Here is a 16,783-nt window from a genome sequence, read left to right as displayed (position 1 = left end):
TCGGACAACACATAGTTTTTTATGTCATAAAATGCTAATTGATGGACTGGAGTCAAATGAATAACTTGATGATTATTGTGACTTTTTATCGGCTGTTTGGATTCTCATTCTGACGGCACCCATTCACTGCAGAGAATCCACTGATGTGCAAGTGATGAAATGCTACATTTAACTGTTCTGAAGAAACAAACTCATCTATGTGGGTGGCCTGAGGTTACCTTTTCATCAAATTTTCATTTTTTTGGGAGTGAACTATTTCTTTAAATAAAAATGAAGACTTGTTTAAATTCATCCCACAGCAATTATGTTCTGTGGAAATCAACAGCATGTAACAGCTTATCTTATATTTAACCCAGAATATGCTGATGTTGCTGGAGCATAAACCTAGTGACTCAAAAAAAAGTCTTTGAGTCTTTGAAAAAGTCTCAAAGACCTCCAGGAAATGCAATGGATTGATGATCTTAACATAACAAGTCTCAGTTAGCCTAATGCAGTACACAAATAGAATAGAAAAAATATAGAACTAGCGTTTTTTTAAAGATAAATAGATAAAGTAGAATTAAAATAAAATAGAAAGTGCTAGAGTTAGAGGGTAAAAATAAAGATGGAACAGATTTTCCAAATTTTGCCTCATTTACCAGTTTGTGTAACTTCTTAAGCTCAACCAGCCTCTTACTAATATTCTGGTCTGAATTATATATATATATTTTCCAAAAATATATAAAAAATGTTTCTAAAGATATGAATACAACTCTTCAAAACAACTCATAAAATTCATGTTGATATTTTTTGTTTGGCTTTTTTTTTTTTTACGATGAATTTAGGCAAAAAAATATATATTATTCTTAAAACAACAAATAAATAGTGCAGGATAGGTTTTCAAATTATTAAAATGCAGTAACCCCAAGAAACCATCATGTTATTCAAGACTCAAGACTCAATTCATTATTATTTAATGACTCTGTCATGTATTCAATGTGTTTATAAAAATGTCATTGATTTTTACTTAATGAGTGCACTTGACCATAATTAAATATTCAGATATTTTTCAGAAACCAATGCAGCATTTGTATTAAATGTTTTTGTCTACAAACATGACTCATGCATTTTTAACCAAATTTGTAAAGTATTTCTCCTTTTCTTCATCTCTGACATCCTTGTGTGTTATTAGCCCAGGTTTACAGATATCCTAAAATATAATGACACATTACTTATGCACTAATAGAGCACTGCTGATTGATTACTCAATTGATTAAACACACACTATTTAATATAATATAATTTGTAACTCGTGACTCATAGCTGTTCTCACTCACGGCCTACAGTGTGCTATACATGCACACGTTTCCATGGGGACTGTAAAATCATCAGGAATGTGTCGTGACTACATTGCTTATATGTGTGTGAAACACACAACAAGCACCGTACTGATGTGTATCTTCACTATCACACACACTCATATTCACGCTTCATAATCCTAAGAGGTTGTAACACACTTTCAAAATGAGAAGACAAGCAGTAAGAGTATAAAATATCAACCCAAGTTTATTCAGCTAGCACTTTTATGATGGGCATTCAAGTAAAATTTTAATTCCAGATTTCTAAATGCATTTATAGGCCTACTGTGTATATGGAACTAAAATAAATGATTTACACACAGCAGAAAGGAAACTAAGATATATATATATATATATATATATATATATATATATATATATATATATATATATATATATATATATATATATATTTCAACATAACAGATTTCTTCTTATTATTTCAGTGTTTGCTAATTTAATATCCAAGAAATTATGGAGAGATGCAAATTTTAAGGTTCAAATTCGAGACATTAGATAACATGATGACATTAATGTGTTTCATAAAAGTGAAGTAGCCAGCAAACTCCTAGTATACACAGCCCAAGATCAGTCAGCCAATAGGAAATACTGTAGGATGAAGAGGGAGGGCCATAGTCCCACCCAGGGAACCAATCATATCCTGTAAAGAGAGACATCACAGCGTATGTGAGCAAGATGTATGTTTGAAAGGCGTCATACTGGTAAATGTATGCAAAGTGAACATAAATATGGAAATAAGTATAAAAATATTAAATTGGTATGAAGATATTAAGATACTTGAAATATTCACATAATGACTGTCTGAAAAGCTACTTTTAAACAATATACAGTATTCTGTGAAATGTGCTATACAAATTAAATCGACTTGGCATTGAAGTGATGTACTGTCAAACTTACTAAATATACTGTGAATTTTGTTACATCTAAATGAATTGGTTTTATTCAAGCCAAATATATGATTAAAAGGGGTCATATGATGCAATTTCATGTTTATCTTTGTCTTTGGCTTGTTAAAAGTGTGCATATAGAAGATCTGTAAAGTCAAAAAGATTAAAGTGAAGTGACATTCATTCAGCCAAGTATGGTGACCCATACTCAGAATTGGTGCTCTGCATTTAACCCATCCGAAATGCACACACACACACAGAGCAGTGAACACACACACTGTGAGCACACACCCAGAGCAGTGGGCAGCCATTTATGCTGCGGCACCCGGGGAGCAGTTGGGGGTTCAATGCCTTGCTCAAGGGCACCTAAGTCGTGGTATTGAAGGTGGAGAGAGAGCTGTTCATGCACTCCCCCCACCCACAATTCCGTCCGGCCCGAGACTAGAACCCACAACCCTTCGATTGGGAGTCCAACCCTCTAACCATTAGGCCACGACTTCCATGACTTAAAGTCTCAAACCCAAAGAGATATTCTTTGTAAAAGTGAATACCTCACTGTGTGGGAAGATTTGCATAACACTGCCCAAATGTATATGCAAAGAAAGAAGGCATAACTTTTATTCTCGCTGTAAAATTATTGCCACCGCCATGTTGAGGAGATGCTGTATGTTTCGTTGTGAAAGCTAAACTACTTTGTTTGGTCTTACAAAAGAAAGCACAACTAGAAATCAGTGGTTAAGTCGTATTTACAACACTGTTGCAGAACAGTACAACCCAAATATTCGTGTGTGTGCAGCACATTTTATCTGGATTTTATCTGGATATCTGCATTTTAAGGGGCTTAACATTTCCATCACATGCTTGAGGTATTCGGCCAATGACAATGCATGAGATAACTGGCCAATCAGAGCACACATCACATCACTTTTCAGCATGATGTGCTTTGTCTTTCTACTTCAAATTTCACATATAATTACATTTGCTTGCTGTTTCATTGTATTTAATTGTGAAATCTAATAGCAAACACACACACATTAAAAAGAGAAAGGTCTGACTTTGAATGCTGTCATTATCACTTGTCATTATCATGTCTTCATGTCTTCATGAATATCTGTTTATAGAAGGTGTGAAAGATAAACCCAAGTTGTTTCATTCTGTTTCTTTGATGTTTTATTGTGAAAGCTCTTACTACAGACGTTGTCTCGGCAGATCTCTGACCCACAACCGCTGCAGGCCACACCTGCTATACTTGGAGTTACACCATGAACATTTCCCCTGTAAAGGCGCATGTTACAATAACATTAATAAACATCACAACAAGAGGCAGACATAGAGATATTTTGACCTGCACTGAACTTTACTGTATCATTGCAAGCAAAAACTTTACAAAATTCTAGAATTTCCCTCATTACCACCATAGATATAAGGTGGATGTGTTCCTATAATATTCAGAATAATGGTAAATATATACACTCTAAAAATAAGGGTTCTTAAATGGCATCAATAATTCCATGAAGAACCTTTAACATCCACAAAACCATGTAAACAGTTTTTTATAGTAGGGAAAAAGGTTCTTAGATTATTAAAATGTTCTTCACATTAAAAATAAAAGGCTCTTTATGGAACTGTACACTGAACGGTTCTTTGGGAAACCCTAAAAATTGTTCTTCTGTTGCATTGCTGTGGGCAAAACACACACTCAAAATAAGTGTGTATATGTGACGAGTGGGGCGGGGCAAATATAAAGTCTTAACTTACGTGTCTCCGTAGTTGCACACAAAAATAGTGGATTCTGGGTCAGTGGAGAAGTTTTCGATTCCTTTATTGCACACATTTACAGCACAGCCCAGCTTAAAGCTTGTAGACCACATTAACTGAAACATACAATGTGCACAAATCCATAAGGCTGATAAACAAAGGTTTCTTTGCTATACAATATTCACAGTTGAACATACCTGTGCATAGTGGCCACACAAGCGTGAGCAGTTGTTATTTTTGAGTGAGTAAGCTCCTTTTCTGCTCCATCCGTGTATGGCATTCTCCACTGAGAAGGCTGAAAACGGAGCCCCCAGCCATATGTTCTCACCCATCCACCCGAACAGCGGGTGCCCGAAATGTGCCAGCCCAGGGTGATGAGAGGCTTTACAGTGTATTGCTCGGTCTCTTGCACCCTTGGCCAATCCATTATCCCAGGACTGTAGACAAACACACAAACAACAATCCAAATCAATTTGAATTACAAAACACGATATGACTTAAAGGGGTCATATGATGCGATTTCATGTTTTCCTTTCTCTTTGGTGTGTTACAAGCTCTTGGTGCATAATGAAGATCTGTAAGGTTGCAAAGACTAAAGTTTTAAATACAAAGAGATATTCTTTATAAATTCTAAAATCATGCATTTCAGGCGCCTTTATCCAAAGCAACTTACAGTGCATTCAGGCTATCAGTTTTTACCTAACATGTGTTGCCTGGGAATTGAACCCACAACCTTGTGCTGCTAAAGCAATGCTCTTGAGCCACAGGAACACTTATAAAAGTTTAGACTCATCCACACCCTCCTAAAATGGCTCGTTCTAACACGCCCCCACATACCTCAATATGTGTGAAGATTTGCGTAACGCCGCCCAGATGTTCTTCCAAAGAAAGAAGGAGTGCATTTAATTCTCGTTGTAGCATTGTTGTTGTCGCCACCACCATGTCGTAAAGACACTGTGTGTTTTGTTGTGAAAGCAAAACTACTTTGTTTGGCCCTCCAAAAGAGGACGATATCTGCTTCTTCATGCCTGGAGCTAATCCGTGCTGTTCGCTGAGGAAATACATCAACCTTACACTGTGGATCACCGGATCGGCTTTCACCATGGACGAAGCGGAGTTTCATTGAGAAAGTAAAACTAGGCTATATATATATATATATATATATATATATATATATATATATATATATATACCAAATAATGTTCTTTTTAGTGGCATCATATGACCCCTTTAAGATACGACTAACAGGATTGAATGAACAAGTGCCACTAAAACCTACATTTAAGCCCCATTCTCACCAAAAACCTTAACTATAATGTCCACATCAATGGGGAAAAAAAAGGTTTTGCTTGCTATAAACGTGTGCTGCAGTTTTGTCGCCACTACACGATCCAGCTATTTAAAGCAGGATTGATTCTGAATGGCTGTCGATGTTTTTATCGTTCATCTCCTGAAAAAAAATTGTTCTGAAAGTGATTCTAACAATATCGTTCCTTTTTGCCGTTTTCATTATAGTTATGAATCACTTACCTATTCTCAAATTATTAGACCGATTAATAAGTAAAGTTTTAATAATTCAAATTATTTGCGAAAAGGTAAGGACAACGGGCCATTAGAATTAAATCTGTAACTGAATAACCAACTTTGTTTATTCCATGTTAAAATATGGATTTTTAACCAATTCAACTACAATAACTTATATTTACAACATTAAAAAACAGGTTATTAAATAAAAAAAATTAAAATAAACACAATTCATATGATCATTGATGGAGAAATATCTGAGAATATCCTTCCAGAACACTCTTCAGGCACCATCCCAATCAACATTTGATTCTTTGTTTTCTTTTCATCCTTCCCCTTACAAAATAGGTACAGATCAATACAAACACAATAGGGAGCCTAGTGAAGTGACATTCAGCCAAGTATGGTGACCCATACTCAGAATTTGTGCTCTGCATTTAACCCATCCGAAATGCACACACACAGAGCAGTGAACACACACACACACACACTGTGAGCACACACCCGGAGCAGTGGGCAGCCATTTATGCTGCGGCGCCCGGGGAGCAGTTGGGGGTTAGATGCCTTGCTCAAGGGCACCTAAGTCGAGGTATTGAAGGTGGAGAGAGAGCTGTTCATGCACTCCCCCCTCCCACAATTCCATCCGGCCCAAGACTAGAACCCACAACCCTTCGATTGGGAGTCCAACCCTCTAACCATTAGGCCACGACTTCCCTAGTAATATCTTTATTGCCATAGCAACCACAATGATTGTTGTACATATTTTTTTTAAACTGAAACCAAATACTCTGAGACAAAAACAAATGACATGCTGTTATTGAAGCGAAATATTACCACGAGCATTTAAAATGTGAAACACTGAGACAATGGGTAAACACACACAGATGAAGATGAACGTGACTAAACAACATGCTAACTGCGTGAATGATTATGAACACATACATACTATCAGAAATGATTAATCTAAAGCGAAACACCAAACACCTGCGTCCTGAGCACCTGTCCTACCATTGAGCGCGAGCTGGCCGCAGGTGGAGTGGTGCGCGAGCGCTGCGCGTTATGTGCCAGCACACACCTGCGGATGAACTCCGGTTCCGTTATTTCCGGTAAGAGAGACAGAACGCCGCAGGAGCCGTACAGAAGCACCGATATCCGTAAGAGAAGACCGCCGAGAGAGTCCATAGCAGGAGCTATGCTTCGATCTAGATAAATGAGTCAATGGAGCATCACTACAGGAGACGCGCTGACCTGTGCGTCATGGTGCCGTGGATTTGCCCACTCTCTCTCACCCTCTCTCTTTCTCTGTCTGTCGCTGTCTTTCTGCGTCTGTCTGTCCGTCTTTCTTCGCACAGGGAGCTTTTTAAAGGACTAAAGTTGAACAGCCCACCGTGTCACGAAAAAATAAGATGCGCGTGACTCTACGTCTTCATCCCTCACGCACAAGTTCACGCGCACGCACGCACACTTGTTCAAATATAAATTAAAGCGTACGACAAAACTACTCACTTTGACATATTTGGTCCGTTCATTAAAAATACATTTTTAGAATCATTTTTTAGATGTCAGCTCAATATAAATTTACGTTCATTTATTTTAGATTTACCCGATCGTGTATTTAAGGTTTTAAGAAAAAATATTTAAAAGCATTAGTGGATATCAAACATTGAGAACGATAATGGTTGTTCTCATGGAATATTGCCTTTAATCACAATTTTTTAATCACAATCATTTTTTCTAGATTTGCCCTGTCCCAAGGAGTCTGTTTTAAACTGCCCTCGCAGAGAACGTCTCCCCAGCTGCAGTCTGTTGTTCTTTGGTCGCTTGTTGAAATTCAACAGACACTGGAATGGAATGGCTGCCATGTAGAGATGCTGATTTAAAAATAAATTTGGAATGTTTTTTTTTTTTTTCAGAGCTGTATAATATTTATCTGTAGAACCATGAGTTGTTCATTAATTATTTATGCAAGTTATTTAATAATTAAATATCTCAGAGTTCCAGCGCTAAAGTTAGAGACCCTGCAAGACACGGAGGAGGAGGTGGGATAACAAAACAAGACATTATGCTGTGTAGATTATTGATTTAGCAAATAATGTTCAAGTGGATTTAGTATTAATATACATGTCATTTTGAACAGCATTTCAAGATTGTCCCATGAGAACTGACAGTATCATCTAAAAATCACAATCATGTCATATAGGTCTGTTTTTCAGTGGAACAAAGAAGAATGATTTTGAAGTACTGATTTTCAGCTTCAGAGCTTCAGAGCTTTTTTTTTTTAAATGTTGTTATGTTTTTTGCCCACATAATAAATCGTTACATTTTTTTATATCCTGAATTTTATTTCATTTAACAACATTTTTGTATGGTTTATAATAATAACCCTGCTGTATATAACTACAAGTGTGTAGATTAAGCATCTTGAGAGTTTTTTGTGACCAAGATGAAGGACTCAGGTGTTTGCTGTGGATCATGGAGAATCATTACAGCTGAACCACAGCTGACCAGTCACAAACTCAACCTGGATTGATCTCATTTTACCTGTAAAATCACAGCACAACCCAGTTACAGCCAGTCCAACACTGTACAACCAAACAGCAAGAGGAGGGGTGTGGGGAGATCTCTATAAACTCAATGAAATAAGCACAATGGACAAGATGGATCATGTTCACTTTATAAATAAATCATATACAGCACCCTTACGTCACAAAAACACTTTGTAAACTTTATGAATTAGTCCTTCTTGTCATTCCAAAATGAATGTCACGGAAAACATGCTGGGTGCTACTGAATATGCAGTCAATTTATTATTTTATTTTATTAAAATTTTTGACAAAAAGCAGTTTGAATCTATTTCCATATTAACCTGTCCACACATTTATCATGTTTCTACACAAAAGTAATATTTTATTTTATTGTGCTTTAATTTATTACACACAAAGCAATTAATATTTTATGTTTTAACATTTTATATTTTTTCCCCACACATTTATTGTTCTTACACAAAAACAATATATATATATATATATATATATATATATATATATATATATATATATATATATATATATATATATATATATATATATATATATAATTTTTGTCCACACATTTATCATGTTCCCTGACAAAAGCAATTTCAGATTTTTTTTTTCAAACATTTCCACACAAAAGCAGTTTAGTTTGTTGACCTCCATTCATTCAGACCAAACATCTTTTACATGGTTTTGTTGTCTCCCCCTGGCGGAGGGTGTTTGTTATGCTCCAGAAGTCCTATGGGAGCAATTCATGTGATTGGATGACCTGTTTAATTGTTTGTGAGTAGGAGGAAACTGCAAGCAGTAATTGAGCAGGTTATGGTGGATCATCTGTCAAGGTCAGTATCCGTTTCTTTCTCGCTCTGTTCCATTTTTGTTCTCAGTTTGTGTTGAGTAATAACATTGTGAGGGTTTCTCTGAAGCTCACCCAGGGCTGTCATTAGAACAGAATGCTGTGTCTGTCAGTCCCATGAGTGTCCCTCCACGCTACAGGAGAACTCTTCCCCACACTAAGTAAAACCCACACACATACATGACTCAGATACTAAACGCTCTCTTTCTCCCCTTCTGTCTCATACTCATTGATTTTTTTTTTTAGAAGGTCACAGCGGTTACATCCCCACTTGCATTTTGTAGTTTTATACAATGTTTTTGCTAAGGAAAGCATCACTGTTATTATTGCTCATACTGATTTGAACAAAACTACTCATCTTAAACTTTGGCAGCCGTATATATATGCATGCAAAAAAATCACTCTGGACACCTTCACAAGCACATAGCAACTCATTTGCAACTACCCACAAGCACTTAATAATCGTGATGGCCAGTTTTGCAAGTACCACTCACATTTTCTTTAGAAAATATAATAGCATAAAAACATAAAAGTTCTCAGTTAGAATCTTGCAACTGTGTTGTCCAACATAATATTTGAATTGAAAAATATACATTTCAAACACACACACACACACACATACATATATATATATATATACATTTACATTTTGATTTTACTGCTTTAGGTAAAAGCACCTGCTAGATCAAAGTTTCCCAAGCTGGGGGTTTGAGAAGGAACGGCAGGGGGTTCAAGATTTGATGAAAAGCTAATCTTTAATTTATACAAAATGTAAAATTTATGTTTTTAAAATAAATAATTTCAAATGAAAACTAATAAAAATAAAACATTTATTAAAAGATTAAACATTTGAGTTGTTTACCTGTATTTTGGGGACCATTAACTGGCATCAGAAAATGGTGAGCATGCAAATGTGTTGTTCAATTATTGAAATATTAACTTGAACTCTTTATTTTGAGTATTTGAGGTATTTCAAGTATTTTGGGGTTTTTGAGAAAAAATGTAAGGTCAAAAGGGTTCAGCTGACAAAAAAAGCTTTTGAACTATGTTGTTGGAAAAGAAAGAGACAAAGAAAGAAAGAAAATTATTAAAGCAGAAAACCTCAATTTCACAAACAAAAATGATTAATCATTCAACATCATTTTCACTTATCCTGTCTAGAAACCGATCTAAAATTCTGCAAGATTGCTGTCTGTTTGTATTCTATTGCCATTATCTAAAATGCTACCAGAAACTCTAATTAAATATCAATAACTCATCTAAAAAAACCACAAGTTACATTTACAGGAAAAAAGGAGGGGTGTTGTTGAACCCAAAGTGCGACAAAGAATCATTCTAGTTCAGTTTAGTTCATATTTGTTACAACCACACACACACACACACAAAAACACCCATTCACATGCTTCTATTTTGTCTTTGGTAAAGCCAAAGTGTTTTTGCTATTTAGGTTTTCATTTTATGTCTGCAGAGAAAAATCTCAGAAGTCTTTAATGGAGAACAACTTATCCAACAATTATCGTGCATGGTGCTTGAACAGAGGGAGGCTGTACTGCCTGCAGGACATCTCACAGGTTCACCACACTCATCTGTCACACACACATGGACTAAAATTAATTCATTAACACTCTGCCTACATCACCCAGGGTGCCGAGCTTCATTTCTGAGCAGACGGCCCACACCTACCTCCCACAAAGTCTGAGACAGCAGCCGTGCCTGACCCTCAGAGTTACTGATGTGGATAACACAGCCAAGGGAGCCCTGCTGTATGTTCCCCACACACACACACACACACACATGCGCGTGCGAGAGGACCCAAAGTGTTTTTTTTTTTTTGGCACAGAACACAGTCTGGGGGAAACTTTACATAGTCTCTCTGAATAGGAAATCAATGCTCTAAAGGAAAATAAAGGTAATAACTTAGCACAAGCCTTTTTCTTACACACAAAAATGTTTTTATTAAAATGCATAAATATTCACCCAGAATGTTTCTTACCCACACAAACCTGTTCATAAAGTGATGTCATTTTGAATGTAAAAATTGGAGCTGTCATTTTTTTTTAATCAGATTAATTGCATCATGCATGCATGATGTGCCAATTGGTAAGGTTGGTAAGATTTTTACACGTTTTTTAAATAAGTTGCTTGTGTTCAAACATAAAAACAGTAATTGTTTTAATATTTAATATATTACATTTAAAAAGTAATTTATTCCTGTATTTTCAGCATAATTACTAAATGTTCAAGTCGTGCTTCACATTTTTTATATTTACATATTTTTGTGGAATCTTTTCTAAATAGAAAATATAAATATATTTATTGACACTTTTGATTATAGTTTAATGCATAAATGAATGTACACATAACCGACACTCTGGTCTTGCACCATGAGCATTACATTTTTAAGATGTCCTGTCAGGTTAAATCCTTTAAAGATTCACATCGCTACTGAATTAAATCACCACACTTCATAAAGTGAGCCACATTCATTTAACCAATCACAGAATTGGAATCAGAGCTCTGATTGGTGCATGTGCATGATAGGCTGAGAGCTAAGAAGAGATTTGCAGAACTTAGATCTAAGGTTGATAGTATTCAGCAAAAAGAGCAGCTCAGACAGACTCTGATGTTGCAGACATTGAACTCATAAGATGTATTTAAAATCTAAAAGGTAATTTCAAAACAAGTTAAAAAATCAATCTATCTATTTATCTTTACAGCAGAAATGATGAGGCTGGAAAGCATGTTGGTGTACAGTAGCACATTATGTGAGCGTGTTGTGTCGTTACATAAAGCGGTGTGGAGGATTGAGAATGCGCGTGCGCTGGGGCTGATGAGATGCCTGCTGTTACCAGGGAGATGAGCGAGAATAGAGAATAGAAAAGCCGTCTTCCTGAAGGTAACAGAGCAGTCGGACTGCTTTCGTCCTCCAGAGGACGTCGTTGATCTTTGTTACTTATGTGACGTCAAAATAGAACAATATGCGTATCTGACTCCGTTTTCCATAGCTATGTTTGTCAGTTGCGATGTTAAAATAAATCTTGCAACATGTCAACTTACAGCTCATATTATCCTCTCACCTCGTGCAGTTATAAAAATTCAGCGTTTTGACTGATCCACTTCTGCTGCACGAGAGGAGAACACTTTTATAATTTAAAAAAGTGTAATGAAAGAGTCTGCTTTTGTAAGATATATACTTTCTTTACTGCAAAATGTTTGCTCAGTCCAGATGCACTTAAATCTGCAATAAAGAAGTTCGCGTTCCTGTCACGTTTCACACGTGCGCACTTCAATAAGCCGACAGAAAGCGGGTTATTGCGTTCAAATGCCGCGCGAAATCGGGGTAAAGGGCAAAAAAAAAAAAAAAAAAAAAAAATTGTTGATAGGTTTATGCAGGTGCCGTTTATGACCTTACTCCTATAAAGAAAAAAGGTTACCGCGTTTACATGACCACGTATAAACTTTACTTGCATGTAAACGCGTCTACATTGAGTTTCCATTGTGGCCATTTGCTGCTGTTTTGAATATTTTATCTTTCTCTATTTTTTTTATTATTATTTTTTAGGTTTATTTAAAGCTTGACCAAAATAAAACGGCTTCATTTTCCTGAGTGATATTGGAAAATTCGATAGAGGCAAACGAGAGTTTGACACAGCTCTTGTTGAGCCACTTAGCCGATCATTTAGTCTGTGGCTTAAAGGGCAGTAGTTTATTCAGTGTCAGTCAATATTACATGACAAATATTGAGTGTTAAACTTATGGTACTATTAATTTCCAAAAAGGCTGTGCAGAGGTCATTTTACAGATACGCTTAGGAACCTCTTGCATAAGCTTATCTGAGCTTCACCCTTGCAACAAACTTTTTATAAGAGTAATAATACTGCATTGACCACATGAATGATTGATGTTTATGAATATATTACCATTCTTGTGTTAAACTGTTGACAGAAGCCGGTATGAACCCTGACTTCCTGGCCTTTGTACAGGAAGCAGGAAAGGTCACCAAAACTGTGCCCTACGCTGAGTTTGAGAGCCTGACCCTGATGACGAAGAGTACATCAACAACCTGAGAGCTACAAGGAGTATCTTAGAGTATCTGCCTTGTTTTATAGAATGACAGTTTGTGAATCTGAGTGAAATAATGAGATTTTTAGTTTTTAATAGTGTTTACCAATATATATTTCTCTTCATATTCATATTATATTATTCATAGTATGCAGTGTTGTATAGTGCATAGTGTAGAATGCAATTAGTAAGTTCAGGGTCAGTAAGACTAATAATTTATTCAGCAAACAAGCATTCAATTAATCAAAAGTGACAGAAAAGTCATTTTGAAGTTACAAAGGATTTCTATTTTAAACAAATGCTGTTTGTTTGAACTTTCTATTCATCCTGATAAAATGTATCACAGTCCGCACAAAAATAAGCAGCACAACTATTTTCTACATTGATTTGACTATTTTCTCAATATTACAGTTTTTACTGTATGTTTGATCAAATGCAGTCTTGGTGAGAATAAGAGACTTCATATGGATAAATGTAGCTACTGTTTGGACTGGCACATGCTGACGAGTTTTCATTCATAAATTGTTGTTTACAAACGTTAAATCACTGTTAACGTGAGTAATAATTTGTATTTCATTTATAATATCTGTACATATACAAACCTTAATATGAAAGGCTATGTAAAAATGAACATTCACAGATGAATTGTGTCCAATATGGACATATATGCATGCTTGGCATCAAAAAGCTATTTGTGGAAGGTCTCCCCGTGTCAATGGCCATTAGACAGTCCGTTAACAGATCCATTAGAGTAGTTGTGTTTGTAGTCTTCGTCAGAACCCTCCTCATCCTCTTCTTCATCGCTGCGCTCATCGCCCTTCAGCTAAAGAGAATGAAAGATAACTAATATTGTGCTATTTAAATGTAATAAAGTTACTAAAATGCACATACTGATTTATTAGTTATTTTATATGAAGAACAATATACTCACTTTGCCGAAAAGAAACTTTTTGACCATGCGGAGGATCAGGGAAGCCCAGAACATGTGCAATAACAGCAGCACCACAAGCATGACGTTAAAGAAATAATAGCCGAAAAAAGGTTCAAACTGGTCCAGAGGATACACCCACGTGCAGTGGATCAACCTGTACTCACAACACACACACAATTTAACAAACGTAACCCTAAAATCTCCCACTAATTTATCTCTGTCACACACTTACCAGAAGGGGAAGATAATGAGTCTTGTCACCATGAAGACCAGAGCGAACACCACAAAGATACTGTTGCAGGTCGTCTCCCATCCAGCATAGTTGAACATCTTAGCAGACTTAGAGAAACAGAAAAACAACAACACAAGACACCCTATACATACACATTCAAAGTTTGGGGTCGGTAAGACTTTTTTAATGTTATTGAATTAAATCTTGTGCTCACCAAAAATACAGTTAAAACATAAATACTGTAAAATATAATTTCAGTTTAAAACAACTGTTTCAGATTATAATATGTTTTAAATATTATTTATTCCTATGATGCAAAACGGAATATTCAGCATCATTAATTCAGTCCTCAGTATCACATGATCTTTCAGTAATCATTCTAATATGCAAATTTTATCATCTATAATATGCTGAAATAGAAAAATATATATCCTACTATAAATACAATTATCTCCTTTAGTGTTCCACAGAAGAAAGTCATACAGGTTTGGTAAATGTTCATTTCTGGGTGAACTATACTTCCCTTTAAGACATTTTTAACTCTTCTTTCACTGTTTAATCGCTCTCTCACCTCGAGTAGGACATCCGATGTGTCATGCACCAGCATGACCAGTGTGCCAATGCGAATGTAGTTTGCACACCAAGAGAAGGACAGCAGTGTTAGTGTGGCCCAGTGATGGACGCAGCTGCTCCTTTAAAGTCCTACAAACCGACACAGAGAGAAATAGAGGCAACATTGACATAGAAAGGCATACAGTATCTCTCAAGATATTGCAACGTCATATTCCCATCAAGTTTTCAGTTATTTACAATTATTGCTTAACTGACTGTTTTATAGCTGTGCTACCTGCAGACCTTGATGTGACCTTAATAATTTAATTATACAAAATCTTTTAGAGAAGGTTAAATAAAACTAATGTAATGAAATAGTGCATCCTTACCTTACGTTTTACATCTGCAGCCACACTGAACAGTAAAGAACCATAAAAAACTCATCTCAATGATATAATACCAGTACTGAGAGTCCAGCAGTGACTGTACACACAAACACACACACACACACACAAAACAAACATATTTAAAAAACCAACCACCATACAAGCATGCTTGCACAAACACAGACCCTCCCAGAACAACATGTAGATTTTTCAGACTGGTTTTCACTGTGCTACGTACATTATATTTGTTTTTGATTTTAAAACTCGAATGTAGTGGGGTTTTTCCCCCCATAGGTTACACTTACTTGTTTGGGAAATCCTGCCCACACTTCTCGTAGATCATAAAACCACGGTTTCTGTCGCACAAACAATATCATTCAGAGTTATTTATTTATTTTTCAAATAATCCCATGGAATAAATTAAAACATTAATATTTCAGTCTGTGTATTCGAGATAAGGATTTTTTTCCCCTCGTAGTTGCATCGTTTCGCCAGTAGGTGGCGTCAAGTGAATGAATCTTTGAATCAACAGATTCGTGCAAAACATTGATTCATTTAATAAGAGTGAAATACTACGGTGTGTGTTGTTCGGAAATACTCGACTTTTGATTAAAACAGTTCCCTGGTGGAGCAAAAATAATCAAACTAACCGTCAATATTGCATCTAAAATGTAAGTTACTTAGCATTACCTTCTCATTTATTGAACTATAGTATAAAAGCAATTTCATAGGATACACACAGACATGCCATTGGTCTGAATATCACTGTGAAAACTGTATGCTTGCTCTTGTGAATTTGTAAATTATTGGTACGTACTTCAAAACAACACATTTATTTCTGTGTTCAAAAGAGCCCATCCATCATTCTTGGATATAGGATTTCATGCCTAAATATAATATGTTAGTATAGTAATAGTGATGCTTGTCTTAATAAATTAATGTCTGTGTGTGTTTGGGTGTGTGCAGGGCCTGCCCATGCCTGTTATTGTCCCCGTTTGTGGATCTTTCTATCAGACTGGCGCTGTTCACGGTTGGGAAAATGTTACTAATTACCCCAAAGGCATTTCTCACAAACACACATGCTGATTCAAGGTCTGTCCTGAGAATCTGTGCATGTGTTACAACACACACACACACACACACACACACAAACACTTACATCATATAAAGCCAGCACTCCCCGAAAGATGAACACAGATAAAAGGCAAACCGCCAACTACAGAAAAGGAAATACTTTTGTTAATAAAAGACATTACAGAGGGTCCAAATGTCAAATATTGCCAAATACGAATGAGTCAATCTTGAAAGTTTGTTTAGTGTGTGTAAAATACCTGGCTTCTTTGAATTTCTTCAGTAGTCCGGGTCTGTCTTGGTTCCTCCGTTTGCGGAACCAGCGCTCCACCTGCCTTTCCGACCAGCCCACCTTTTTACACACACCTTTTATATCTGCCTAAGTACATGACACACACAAACATTACTAGGCACACAGACTTAGTATGTCAATACGTCCTGGCCCTACATATATACATATGAATAGGACATATGTTTCTATTAGCGTGCTTGCTGAAGCCTGTTTTTGTAATGCATTACAAATGTGTTCAAAAAGTGTTCCAAAGGTACACTTAAAAAATTGTTTTTCAAAGTTGTAAATAAAAACAAAGATTATTTAGGGTATTTAACAACAAGGTATGTTTTCAGTCTTT

General features: G+C 36.0%; 1 protein-coding gene, 1 long non-coding RNA gene and 1 pseudogene across 2 annotated transcripts; 1 reads left to right on the top strand and 2 right to left on the bottom strand.

The window, feature by feature from the left end:
- Positions 1–1,768: 1,768 nt before the first annotated feature.
- Positions 1,769–6,954, bottom strand: LOC113079275 (GLIPR1-like protein 1). The gene is made up of 5 exons (XM_026251516.1): positions 6,536–6,954; positions 4,201–4,440; positions 4,004–4,119; positions 3,435–3,520; positions 1,769–1,998 (listed from the first exon to the last, which is right to left on the bottom strand). Exons 1-5 carry the CDS (start codon positions 6,707–6,709, stop codon positions 1,868–1,870), a joined length of 747 nt encoding a protein of 248 aa, XP_026107301.1. The 5' UTR covers positions 6,710–6,954; the 3' UTR covers positions 1,769–1,867.
- Positions 6,955–8,840: 1,886 nt separating this feature from the next.
- Positions 8,841–10,698, top strand: LOC113079271 (uncharacterized). The gene is made up of 3 exons (XR_003281677.1): positions 8,841–8,903; positions 10,386–10,488; positions 10,561–10,698. It is a non-coding gene; the product is annotated as an uncharacterized LOC113079271 (long non-coding RNA).
- Positions 10,699–13,173: 2,475 nt separating this feature from the next.
- LOC113079278 (ceramide synthase 2-like) lies at positions 13,174–16,530 on the bottom strand (annotated as a pseudogene).
- Positions 16,531–16,783: the final 253 nt, after the last annotated feature.

Source organism: Carassius auratus, unplaced genomic scaffold, assembly GCF_003368295.1.
Source record: "Carassius auratus strain Wakin unplaced genomic scaffold, ASM336829v1 scaf_tig00027556, whole genome shotgun sequence".
Classification (NCBI taxonomy): Eukaryota; Metazoa; Chordata; class Actinopteri; order Cypriniformes; family Cyprinidae; genus Carassius; species Carassius auratus.
This window is presented reverse-complemented; position numbering and strand designations above follow the sequence as displayed.